Here is a 13,564-nt window from a genome sequence, read left to right on the forward strand (position 1 = left end):
CCGATTTAATCCCCCAAGATAAGTACGCTGAGTAACATGATCAAAGCTTCTGCACTTCTTGTAGTTATCGCACAATCCTTCAAATTGAAGAAGAATATATCAGAGTCCAAATCATAAAAATTCGTTTTTCATATGTAATTCAATTTTAAAATCTATATAAAATTGTTTTTTTTATCACAAAAGGGCTTTGCAAAATTACAAGATTTGTTGGTCCCCCCATATTACAGAGAAAAGCGATTGATTGCACTAGATGGGTCACAATGTCTATCTGATAAATTCATTATGTGCAAGTTTGAAGCTGATTTCCACACAAGAGAAGTAAAATGTGTAAAATGATCCATCATTATTGTTTTCTGTGAGTTACCTTCAGTCTATTGGATATGGTGTATTCCTGAAGTCAATTTAATTATTACCGTTGACGCATTTGAGTACAAGGTATGATCATCAAACCGTCTGCATACACAAATGATTGAGGTGTACCTGTGCAAGTTTAGGAGGGCCACCATTAATGAGTTGTAAAGTCTCCGATGGTAAATAGATTCATACCGAGAAATGGAGAGTGACCATGATGGGTCTTTGATTTAAGCTATTTCCAGTTAAAAAATCACTAGAAAAATTAAAAAGTGACCTTTTCAAAATGTCCTTCCCAAACTCTTTTCCCTCCTTTTTAGGTCTCACCTGGCGATGCAGCGCATGCGTTGCTCGCTTTGCGAGACATGCAGTTTACACTATAGCGTGAAAGCTTCGTGGAAGCTCCACCCACTCCCTGCCCATCTTTTTGATTGGCTTACATCCTAAATGCTGCCTTCTGATTGGTTTTAGGCTTGTTAGTCCCTCCTCCTGACGGCCATGTTGTCATTTGTATCCTTCCTACTGGCCCCTTTACAAAAACACATTTTCTTCCCTGTGTCCCCCCGCCCCCTCCCTCAGTCCGTAACTTCTCGCACCCCCCTCACCTCCCCACTTCCGTCCATGCCTTCTTGGATGCCCGCACTCCTGTTTCTAATGCAATAGGTCTTGCGTAAATACGAGTCCTATTGCATTGCAAATGCTTGTTTGTTGTGGGATTTGCTGGGTGAATTCGCTCTCTTTTTTTGTATGTGTGTGCTTGCTTTTCATTGTTTTTAATTGAGGTAGGGCTTGTTAATTTGTGGGGTGGGACATGTTTTGTCTAAGTGGAGGCTGGGTCTGCTTTGAGGGCATTTGCACGGCGTGGTACAGAGTCACGGCATGGCGGCTGATTCCAGGAGCTGAAACCCGGCATAGGGGGCTGATTCCAGGCACAGAAACCCGGCATGGGGGTTGATTCCAGGAGCAGAAACCCAGCATGGGGGCTGATTCCAGGCGCAGAAACCCAGCATGGGGGCTGATTCCAGGAGCAGAAAGCAAGCATGGGGGCCGAGTCCAGGCCCAGAATTCCGGCATGGGGGCTGAGAAGTACTTAAACCACTGCGGATGTCTGCTTTTAATTAAGTGATTTCACCTGCCAAACATTTCAATGTGTTTACCTCCTTTATGTGCTTCGCCTCTTGTTTAAAGTTTGTTATGAGGTGCGCACAGTCAGAACAAGCTTTGTGCCCCAGGTGATTTAAAATCAGCGGCAAAACAACACGGACACATTGTGAGACATTTGTGGTGCCAGAAGCATACTGCATATCCTCTTATGCATGTTTTTCTGTGTTGCCAGCTTGTGAGATTCATCCAACTGCAGTATTGGGGTAGATAATTGTACGTACGGCTTCTGGGTTGCTCTGTAGGGGGTCTGGTCTGATAGGAGGTTCGGCTCAATCCTTCACTTCTTGCAGACATGTTGAATCCTGGGTCTGGCGAGAGGAACTTGAGGAATGGTTGTAAGTAAAAACCATGATTTACTCCTATCCAGTGTTGCCTGCTGCCGGGTCTTACTAATGGGGGCTTGATATAGACTGTACGGCTTTTGTATGTGGAGTAGCAACCCCTTTTTCCCTAAAGCACTGGTCCAATTACATTTCCAGGTGAAGAGCGCTACTTTATTGATAAAATAGGTCAGCTCTCTGACCCTCCCTGGACCCCATCAATGCTCTGGTCCAATTAGCTGCACTTCTTAGAAGGGGCATTTTTTTGTCCTTGTACCTTTTTTTCATGGGATTGCACTTTCACGGAACATGGCCTATAAATTGACTAGATGCACCAGCATCCATCATCAATGTTTTACTCCGATTGCACAGGTTTGAATTCTGGGTGCCCTCTCACCTTTCAGTAAATTAGGTACCACTGAATTGGATAACAACAAATGGCTGGCATATTGTGCCAAGAGGCTCCTTTGGGTGAACATTTTTTTTATGTGCAACTACACAGGCTCAGTTAAATGCATTTTCTTTTATTATTATTATTAGCGGATTTATACAGCGCATAGCTGCACTAGCAACGGGCAGCCCGGCGCTACCAATAATGCCCGTAAGTAGTGACAGCCCGGGAAAAAGGAGAGAAAGTTACGCCGGGAAAAGTCAGGTCTTTATGGCTTTTCGAAAAGCTAGGTGATCTTGGAACCCTCTAATAGCAGTCGGAAGGGAGTTCAAGAGTTTGGCCGCCAAAACTTTAAAAGAACGATCACCAGCTCTGGCTCTTAAAACTCTGGGGGTGCATGACAACCCTTGGTCAGCTGACCGCAAGGGACGGTTTCGGGACGTACGTTGGTAGCAGGTCTACTAGGACCGAAGGAGCTTGTTGAGTCAAGATTATGTGAGCACTGCAGAGTGTCTTGAACTGGATTATTTTTCCTACTGGCAGCCAGTGTAGTTTAGGTAGAAACCTAGACACTGAACATGATTTCGGAAGTGCCAGTAGAGTACGGGCTGCTGCGTTTTGCATTCTCTGAAGGCGCTGAATGCAGCATGTGTTGGCACCTAAATAAAGGGAATTGCCATAATCCAGTCTGGATAAAGTAGTAGCCTGTAAAATAGTCTGCCGGACTATGGGTTCGCAAAAGCCAAGTAGAGGTTTTAACCCTCTCAGGAGCCCGAAGCAGGTCCCTGCGACTAATTTGGATTGAGCGTCAAAAGAGAGACCTCTATCGAACCAAAAGCCCAGGTTCTTGACTGCCTCCTTCGGCAGAGGTGCTGGTTTTAATTGGTCTGGCCACCATTGCTCTGACCACATATCGATGTCTCTCCCGAACAGCAGAATTTCCGACTTACTGGCATTTAGCTGCAAGCAGTTTGTTGTCAGCCAATTGGCGATTGCCAGCGTATCCTCCTTAAATTTGATGAGATTATTTTTACATTTCTTAGAAAAGGAGATGACTAATTGGGTGTCGTCTGCATAGGAAATCAACGACAATCCTCTGCTTTTTGCCACCACTGCCAAGGGCTGTACATAGACGTTAAAGAGCACGGGGCTCAGTAGTGATCCTTGGGGAACCCCATGTCTAATTGCCGACTCCTGGGAGTGGTAGGGTGGCACTATGACCTGGAAAGTTCTGCCCTCTAAGAAAGAGTGAAACCAGGCCCAGGCCAAACCCCCAATCCGTATCTCCTGTAACCTGCACAGTAATATTTCATGCGAGACAGTGTCGAACGCGGCACTTAAATCCAAAAGAATTAAGGCCGCGGAATTTCCGTCGTCTAAGCTACTACGAATTTCCTTAGTCACTGCCAACAGAGACGACTCAGTACTGTGACGGGCTCTGAAGCCATTTTGCGAGGAGTCCAGGATGTCATTTTCCTCTATAAACTCTGTCAGAATAGTATTGACATGTGATTCTGCCACCTTGGCTAGAAAAGGGAGCTGGGAAATGGGGCGATAGTTACCCGATTCAGATGGGTCTAACGATGCTTTCTTCAAGAGAGGTGTCACTTTAGCGCGCTTACGAGCTGATGGTATATGCGCTGAGGTCAGGGATAGATTAATCGATTCCATGGCCACTGGTAAAATGAGGTTGCAAATTTGGCAGAATTGGGCTGGTCTCAAGGAATCAGCTGGAGAGCCTGATTTGATTTTCAAGCAAAGAGACTCAGTCTCAATAAGGGATATTTGGGGAAAGGAACACAGCGTTTTATCCGTCATGGGTCCCCTGTACTTGGGCCCTATCCTCTGATCAATATTAGTAGTGACCGGTAGAAAGCTTTTACACATTTTATCAACCTTAGGTACAAAGTATTCGGCCAACTCATCGCACTGATTATTATAGGTGACAGGTGAGTCGGCTTTCGAGTTTGTACATTTCATAACTTTAAGAAGGGAGAAGATTGTTTTGGGGGAGTTGTTACTCTCTGAAATTTAGCCAGCAATATGCTCCGCTCTGGCTCTCCGGGCCAGCTTATGGTATGCTTTAATGGATTCGCTGTATTTATTTTATGTGCTTCTATATCATACGTCCAAGTTGTTTACATTTTTTCTTAGCGTCAATCAGGGATTCGTTGAACCCGGGGTTTGAATGTGTGAGCCCCCAGCCGGGCAGCACGGAAGCCAATGGCAGAGTTAGGGCCCTGTGGACACTGAAGCGAGCATGGGAAATGGACCCGAGCTTAGTAGTAAAACAAAGCCACCATCGGGAACCGGAGGGTCTTTTAGTCACCTGTGCCCTGGTGCCACTGCACCTTCTTCACCCCTGATAGCAGCAGCACTAGCCCCCTGGCTTCCAGCATGCCACGTCCTGCCCTTGCTATCCAGCTGGGTTGCGGTGCTAGCAGCACCAGCCCACTTAAGCGGCCTCTATTTAACTGCCTCTATTTAACGGTCTTGACAGAAAACGACCAGCAGAGGTCAGTAAAATCACTTTAGCATTCTCTAGATTCCAGTCCATAGAAATTTTCTTCCACGAGCACCCGTAGACAATAATATTTTTTTCACATCTTAAATTTTCAGTGATATGACCACCGAAAGCCCTGATTTTATATTAAAAACAGAGCTTTGGGCTATACCATTTCCTGCACATAAACAATCAATGACATTTTGCTGGTTCCATGTGTGCTGCACAAGGCATCATGCATGGAAACAGCAAAAACGAGGAGAAATAAAGCAATTCTTCTTGTTTCCCCAGGGTAAGACCAGGTTTTCTCTGGTCTTAAATCTGTCGCTGCCCCATATTTACGCCTCCCTTATAAATACGGGGCAGCGTCAAAATCAATGGGTGTTGCGGTGGAACGCCAACCACAACACCCATTGTCCGCCTCTTTCCCGCTAGAGCTATCAACGACCTTGGAGAGCTATCAACGACCTTGGACCCAACTACCTTAAAAAGCGAGTGTCGATATCTCACTCCATCAGATCCCTGAGATCCAACAACCTCCGCCTTCTGATCTCTCCCCGCTTTCGACTCGCTAGAATGGGCGGCAGAGGGTTCAGTGTTATCTCTGCCAAGCTGTGGAACGGTCTTCCTATCGATCTCAGATTCTGCCCTTCTGAATCCATCTTTCGGGCCAGACTTAAAACCTGGCTATTTTCCGGACTTTGATCCTCACACTGCTGTTTTCCTCCCCTCTCTTCTCCCTCTGAGGCTCAGGTTCTAGCGCCGGGACACCCCTCCGGGGGTAGCTGTGCGCTCTACAAACTACATAAATAAAAATAAATAAGTATAGCTTGAAGAGGGGCCTTATTTACAAGGCAGCGTTCAGCCATGTTAAGTGAAAAGTGACGTTCTGGTGGTGTTAGGGGCTTGTAAATAAGCCCCCAGAGCTGTGTGCAAGGAGTGGGCCACCTCTCTGGTATCTCATTTACTAGTTCCCTGCACCTGCAAGAGTGATGAACTAGTCTGACCCTCAGGCGCTGCTGGTCTGCCCGGAAGAGATACGGAGAGTGGTGGGTGCACAGGTCGGTAAGGCATAAAGTAGAACAGAAAGAGCAGGAAAAGCAGAGATGGAGAATTAGTTTATGAGGCTAAAACAGATGATCTCCATGCACCTGATGCCATTACAACCAAACCATCCATGCAGCCTGTGTGAATAGATTTCAAAGTTTGTTCCTAGTCAAGTACCAGACCTTTGTACCCTCAAAGGCGTTGTCGGGATAGGCACAGGTGTAGCTGTATTCTGTGGTCTTGGGTGGAGGGACATTTTATCATTTGAAATAATCGAAGTGATTGTTGAGCTGTTCCTCAAACGTATCCTCAAACTAGACATTCCTCCACCCCCAAGGAGTGTGAATTAAAACCAGCTCCTGCAAGCTGGAAGGTTGCCTAGTTTATACTTAGGTCTGAATATTATGAATGTTTGATTGCTGTCTTTGTTATCGTTTATTACAAAGTCCACCTCAAATCAGAGAATGTTTGAGGAGGCAAGTGAAATGTGCCCCATCGAATAGCCTAAGCGCTCAGCGTGTGAACTCTCAACTCACCCTCCTGTGTGGCATGCACTGGTGCCACCTGCGAGAGAATTGAAGCTGGCAGTGTGCAGGGCAGATGTATGTGGGTGCAGTACTTACCTCCTGATATTTGGACATCTGCCACAATTCTCTCCGGCCTCCAGAAGGGGAAAGGGATGGCCGCCAGCTCAGCAACGGCTGCCATCATGCGGTCCCACAAGGACATCAAGGAGCTGGGCTTCTCCACTGCAAGGGCACACTCTGCAGGGACGGTGAGGGTGATGTTCTCAGTGGCAAACTCTGCCCAAGGGGCAGGGTAGTGCCGTACAGTTTCCAGCCAGTCAGAATCAGTAGTTTCTCCTGTAGAAGATTCAAAGATGACATAATGTACTTGTTACCCAATCAGAACACCAGGGCTACCTTGTGCAATAGACAGCACCACAGTTCAAATCTCCAAGCCTCCAGAGGACATCAGATCTTCTAAATAGGTGCTGGAACTCTCACATAACGATGGTGGAAATGCCATTTAGCCAGGTCTCTCTAACTCCAGAGTTTCACCCATCAAAGCGAACCTTCATGCAACACTCCCTTCTTCTAGTAAACAATTAAGTAATCAAACCACATAACCACCACTTGTTGAGCAGAGTAGAGGGGCTTATGCTTTATGTCCTACTCAAGGTGTTTGTACCGTACTCACCATGCTTGTAGAAGGGTGCACGCACTGCCCCTGTGACAGTGATTGACAAAAGTCCAAGCTGGCATCTGCCTGGCACCAGGATATAGATGAGGCCGCCCCACAGGGTGGAGATGGTCATCTTCTCGCTCTTAACCTGGTAGACTTTGGTGACCGTTGGCGGCCGGAAGAGCTGCTGTCTCTTGCTGAGGTCATCCTCTTTACCACTGAGGTTATCCGTATGGCATCCAATCTGCACCTGTGAGGTCAGATAGGTGCAGTCAGCATGTGTGAACAAGACATTACTATCATTTTTGTCAATCTTCCAGAGTGGAGACCAGTGGACTACATTATTTTTCGATAGTCAACTCTATGAAGAAATGTTGTCATTGTATAGGAATCATACATGGTTACAATTTACATCAGTCAACGCAAAAGGGGACCAGTGGATCACAGACACATTAAAGCAAGTGAATGGAATGCACACATTTGGGAGCCATGTGTATGGTACTGTTGGACTGGCCCTTTCTGCAGGGTCATCCCTGAACTTTTTGCCTTCCTCCTATATTTTGTCCAACCTGTTTTTGTTGGTTTTATGACTCTGGGCACTTTACCACTGCTGACCAGTGCTAAAGTGCATATGCTCTCCCTATTGTAAATTGATGTATGAATCAGTGGTTCCATGATTGGCTAATTTGGTTTACTGGTCAGACCCTAGTACAGTGCACTGAGTGTGCCCAGGACTTGTAAATCCAAATGCTGCTGGTGGGCTTGCAGCACTGATTGTGCCACCCACAGAAGCAGGCTTGTAAAATGTGTCTAAGGTCTGCCAATGCAGAGCCTGCGTGCAGTCTGGTACTGTCATGCTGACTGGGCAAGTTCACCCACTTGCCAGTCCCTAAACCTTCCCTTTGCTTAATGTCAGACACTCTATGGTAGGCCCAAGGGCAGGGCGCATTGTAAGTATAAGGTAGGACAAGCCCTGATGTGTGTGGCATGTCCTAATAGTGAATTACAGCCTTTTTTGTTTTTTACTATGGCAAGGCTACCTGTTCTCCATAGGCCAGATTGGATTGTTACATTTTATAATCGTAACTGACTGAGGGAACATGGTAGAAATTCGAGTTTAGTATTCCTGGACTCAGAATGATAAAATACATCTTTTAGTGAAGTTGGTTTTAACATTCTGTGTTTGCAAATACCACTTTTAGAAAGTAGGTATTTGCTTGCCTAACCTTTCAAGCCTGCCTCTGCTAGGTTGTGTATTCCTTGTCTGGAGTTTGAGTGACAGGGCTGGGGAATTCCAGGAGGCAGAATGAGTCCACCCAGTGGTGAATAGAGAGATCTGCATCTAGATGGGAGGGAGGAGTTGCACCTGGGACCTGAATAGGACTGTGCCTGCCCCCCACAGTGCTGGCACCACCCCCTGTGGTACGTCTGATGTCTCTGCCCTGCACAGTGAAAGACGAGAAGGAATCATGTCAACAAAGTGCTCCATGGCTGTGCTTTCCCTCCACAATGCCGCCTCCACCTTCTGTGGGGCGTCTGATGTGTCTGCTCTGCACTGTGAAAGGAAAGAAGGAGTCATGTAAACAGAGTGCTACAGAACTGGTTTGGACTGGGCAAAGGCCCCTCTGCCCTCAGAGGACAAAGGAATTTCGGGTATAAATATTGGGATCCTGATCCCAAGAAATTAGATCACTTTTGGACTACAAGAAGAAACCTTTACTGAGGAGAGGAACCTGAAGAAACTGAGGAGAGGCTATTCCCAAGCTAAAATGCTGCTTGGGGGATTGGCCTGCAGTGGTTACCTTACTGCCAAAGGAAGGAGAAAGGAACTTTGTGTACTTTGCTTTCAACTTGTGAAGGATCTCCAAAGGCTTGGAAAAGAGCTTGCCTCCTACTGAAGGCTCAGGGACAACAGACTTCAACCCCCAGCTCGCCAGAGTTCCTGTGGAAGTGCCTGCTGCTGTTTTGGGCCTTCTGAGGAACTGTGTGTCGCAAGGAGCTGGAAGCGTGATTCAACAAAACGAAGCGTGTTGCTGCTGCTGCCGTCGCACTTCTGAACAAGGGTGTCGCCACTTGAGTTGTCGCACTGCCCCGCATCGAGAGAAGAGTCTCGCAACGAGGAAGAAGCGTGTCGCCATCGCTGTTGCTGCAGTCGCACTTCTGAACAAGGGTGTCACCGCTGGAACTGTCGCATTGCACCGCATTGAGGAAAGCGCCTCGCATCCCCGAGAAGCGCGCTGCCGTCACATTTCTGAACAAGGATATTGCCGCTGTAGTTGTCGCATCGTGCGGAAGCTTCACGCATCGTGGGAGAAGAGTATCGCAGCTGAAGCTGTTGCCGTCGCACTTCTGAACATGGGTGTTGCCGCTGAAGTCCACGCATCGAACTGAGAACTTCTCGCATCCCTGGAGAAGCGTGCCGCATCTGGAAGATCTTCACGTCTTTATTTCTTTGCACCTGAACTTTGCCGCATTCCCATCGCTGCGACATTGCTTGTCGTAGAAGCGCAACACATCGTAAGGTACATTGACGCAAAGTATCGCATCCTAATAACTGAACTGAACTAAGCTAAATCTACCATCTTAAAGTAACAGTATTGTGTATTTAGTCGTTTATGGTCTTGTGGTAAATCTATTTAAAATTTTTTATTTTTGTCAATGGGTTACTGTATGTGGTCACAAATGCTTTACACACTGCCTCTGAGATAAGCCTGTCTGTTCATGCCAAGCTACCAAGGGGGTGAGCAGGGGTTATTTAGGAGTGTAATCCCCTTATCCTGACTAGAGGCAAGGGTCCCTATTTGTCACAAGTACCTACCTGTGCCAACTAGAGACCCTCAAATCTAACGTACGTTATGTTATATTATGACATGTAGATTTGTAGAGCCCACAATTACACAGAAGGGTAACTACTCAAAAGGTAGGTCTTCTGGTTCTTGCATAATCCAAGCAGTAAGAAGGAGGCTCTTATGTGTCTTGCCAGGTCATTCCATGCACTAGGAGCGATGAAGGAAAAGATTCACCGTCAGGATCTGGTTTTCTGTATTCGAGGCACATGTGCAAGTAGGAGTTCAGACAAGCGGAGGTGTCTGGAACGTTTCCGAAAGCAAATGTGATTGTAGACGTATACTGGGCCAGCGTTATGCTCTGCCTTGAAAGTGTAGATGAGGAGTTTGAATTGTACTCGTTTGAGTATGGAGAGCCAGTGGAGCTGCTTCAGCTGTTGTAGTGATGCAAAAGCATCATGGAAGGCTGGGTTAATCTGGCTGAAGATTTCTGAATAGTCTGCAAACAGCTTTTTGTGATCTCTACAAAGAAGTGTGTTCGAATATCCAGTTCCCACGGCGTGAGTGATGGTTTTCCGGACGCTGATTGGGAGCTATTTGAAAATCTTCCTTTGCATCCTCAGGGCATGGAAGCATGAAGCAGTGACAGCTTTGACTAGGGTGGTCAAGTCAAATTTGCGGACGATTATGTGCCTGAGGTTCTTGGCATGCATTGTGAGGAAGGGATAGGTCTTAGCTCTGTTGGCCACCGAGTGGAGTCCTATGTAAAGGGGTCTTCCCAAAGATTACAATTACACTTGTGTCATTTTTCAGGTTCAGACAATTAACCCACTGGACAATTTCATTCATGCAGGCATTGAACTTGATCCGGGTACTGGACATCTTATCTGTGAGGGAGTAGGAGAGGACGTTGATGTTGTGAGAGTGGATGATGCTGGCTAGAGGGATCATGTCTGCGTTAAAGATGGTCGGGGTTAGTGGAAGTTCCTTGCAGAACTCAGAAGATGAGGTCACATGCGTCCAAGGTGTATGGTTCCAGGCTGACTGACTGGGTCCTCCCAGTCAGGAAGGAGCGTATCCATTGAGTATGTGTTCTTGGATTCTGATGGTGTGTAGGAGTTGGACCGGGTGGGATGAGCTGGGAGACTGTGGCAAATGCTGCAGAGGAGTCCAGGAGGATGAGGGTCGCCATTCCTCCTCCAACCAGAATAATGTGGATGTCATCTGTGGTGGGGATGAGGGCATTTTCCATGCTGTGGTTGGGTCTGAAACAAGATTGAGTGGTGCTGAGGAGTTGGTGGCCATTGAGGTATTCGGTAAAGCATCTGTTGATGATTTTTCCCAAGATGGTTCATCAGATCGCACACAGATTATCTTAGCTCAACTGGGCTTCTACGGCCATGTGAATCCAAGACTCTGCTCTCAGCTGAGTCAGAGCAGCATCCTCATAGCAGTTTGATGGACGTCTCAATGGGTTTAACTAACCCAGCAGGAACACGATACGTTCTTCACAGACCTCACAGTTAACACTCAGTGGCAGCTCTTTCCATGACAAGCGGTGTCTTACCTTCAGCTGTGCTCCGATGGCTGATGGTGGGAATACCATGGATGCTTGCTGCTTTGGGTAGAGGTAAAGGCCGGTGCTTCTCCAAGCTGCGGCTCCTGCAAGAGGTCGCACATGGTTAGAAGGAACATCATGAAGAACCGCCTAATAATACCCACGTTCAGTTGAGTGCAAAGAGTATGAATTGCAAATGTTCATAATTTGTGAGTCACAGATTTGACGTACACCTCATGCACCATGAGAAAAGCTCATTGATGCAAGGCAGGGAATATATATGTATAGGATCACAGAAATGTCTAATAAATCACATGACTAAGTTCTCACCAAGAATACAAGAAGTTGCTAAGGTGAGATCCTGGGAGTGAGCAGAGATGGCCTTTATAAGAAACAGCTTTGAAGCCACAGAACCAGCTAGGTTTTGAAACTTGATGTTGCGGGCGCCAGGGCACGCCTTGCTTCAAAGATGGGCACATCTAGTTAGCAGAGTTACCATGAGCAGGAACACGTGACAGTTACAAGAGACCTTAGACAAGCATCACATATTTTAATTGTAGGTTTATTATAATCCATGAAGATGATCTGTTATTGATTCCCAATTTCAATATGGAATGCAAACTCTATGTGTTCCACACACAAGCCAGATGTATTACACGCATGGTCAATTATATGGTAATTGTATGTGGAATACATATGATACGGGGGCAGGAGTTGGGGCAACACTATCTAGGTAATGTATGGGAAATGTAGCAAAAGTGATAAGCCCTACAGCAGGTCTGTGTGTCTATGTACAGAGTGCTTGTGTATTTGTGGATGTGTACGCTCTGATGCCTTTTTTGCATGCTCACACGTGAGGTGAGGTGATGTCCCCACCCCTGGTATATCTGCGGCCACTCAATAAAAGTGTTGATTATTGCCTTATTATGGGCATCTGTTGCTTGATGGTGCCCGATATGAAGCTGGCCTTGGTATAATTATGTGAATAGTAGGGCTGTAAATTCAAAAGTCCCTGGTGGAGGAGCCATCTGCCCTCCTGTCACCCATTTCCTCATGTAGGTTTGTCAAGTAGTTTTCCAGTGCAAGGGACTTGTATCAGATCTCCTAACCGATGCTCCACACATTTTTGGATGCTTCTCACCTCTCTAGTGCTAGAGTCAGTTAAGAAACAGAGCTGCACAAAAATATATACCTGTTGTCATAGGTCACCCCTGTCTCTTTGATAAGGACATGGAACGACTAACGGTAGGTGGCAGCGATATGGATACACACATATTACACACCTTCCATCTCTGCTCCTCGGTGGAAACTGTCTACTGCATCTCTAGGGCAGATTCACAAATATGTTTTGGTGGGTTTGAAAAACTTACGCTGGAAAGATGCCTGAAAGGAGCGTTCAGCACTGCTTTGCATTACATTGAGTCAAGGGGTGTTTCATAGGGTATATGGGTGTAATAATGCAACTGTGTATGGTTTTTGACTCAAAGATCTATCTACTAACAATGACAGACCTGACCTTTTTGAAACAAGCATTTGCAATGCAATAGGTCTCCCATGTGCGAGAGTTTGAGCTATTAGCATTGTAAATGCAAATGTCTTTTATTTATGTGTTTTGAAAACCTACAAGTGGTGAACAAACACGCACTTTGTACTTACACTCGTTGCTTACGAGAAGCAAGGTTGGCAGTAACTACGCCTCTTTTACTGCCAGCTTTGCTTCTCATAAGCAAGGACTATAAGTACACAGTGCGTTTCTGCACCGCATGCAGGTTTGTAAAACAAATAAATATAAAGCGTTGTCATTTACAATGGCAATGCGAAACCTATTTCATTGCAAATGCTTATTAGAAAATGTACCTAGGGCCAGGAGCTGACGCAACGACCAAAATGCGCAAAGAATGCAGAAGGAAGTGCCTATGGTTTTACTCAAGTTTTAACACTATGCAAGTCACAAAACTCAGAGCCAGCCGTTTTGTCACACTGCATCATTTCATTTTTGCAGTGGTTAATACGAAATTTGAGAATTTGATGTAAAAAATGTAGCCCAAAAATCTGTTTGTGCCCGACTGGCCATTAGCGGCCTACTCAGAAAGAGGTCCTAGGCAACACAAATCGTTGAAGGCAAATATCCATAGTTAAAGACAACGCCCCCTACTAATTTATCCGAAATGAAGAACACCAACGGAATGTATCCAACAAGCAGTATATGACAAGTGTAAGCCGGCAATACATTTATGGTTGAATAGGTTATACTCAACA

The 13,564-nt window shown here is 46.1% G+C and overlaps 1 protein-coding gene across 1 annotated transcript in view; it reads right to left on the reverse strand.

Moving 5' to 3' along the window:
* LOC144774152 (TRPM8 channel-associated factor 2-like) overlaps nt 1–13,564 on the reverse strand; it is a 63,246-nt gene that overhangs the window by 35,932 nt on the left and 13,750 nt on the right. The window contains exons 2-3 of the mRNA XM_078659169.1: nt 6,977–7,211; nt 6,400–6,639 (exon numbers count right to left, since the gene is read on the reverse strand). Of these exons, the coding sequence (XP_078515295.1) occupies nt 6,400–6,639; nt 6,977–7,211 (475 nt within the window). The remainder of the gene's footprint in view (nt 1–6,399; nt 6,640–6,976; nt 7,212–13,564) is intronic.

This window comes from Lissotriton helveticus, chromosome 8 (assembly GCF_964261635.1).
Source record: "Lissotriton helveticus chromosome 8, aLisHel1.1, whole genome shotgun sequence".
Lineage (NCBI taxonomy): Eukaryota > Metazoa > Chordata > Amphibia > Caudata > Salamandridae > Lissotriton > Lissotriton helveticus.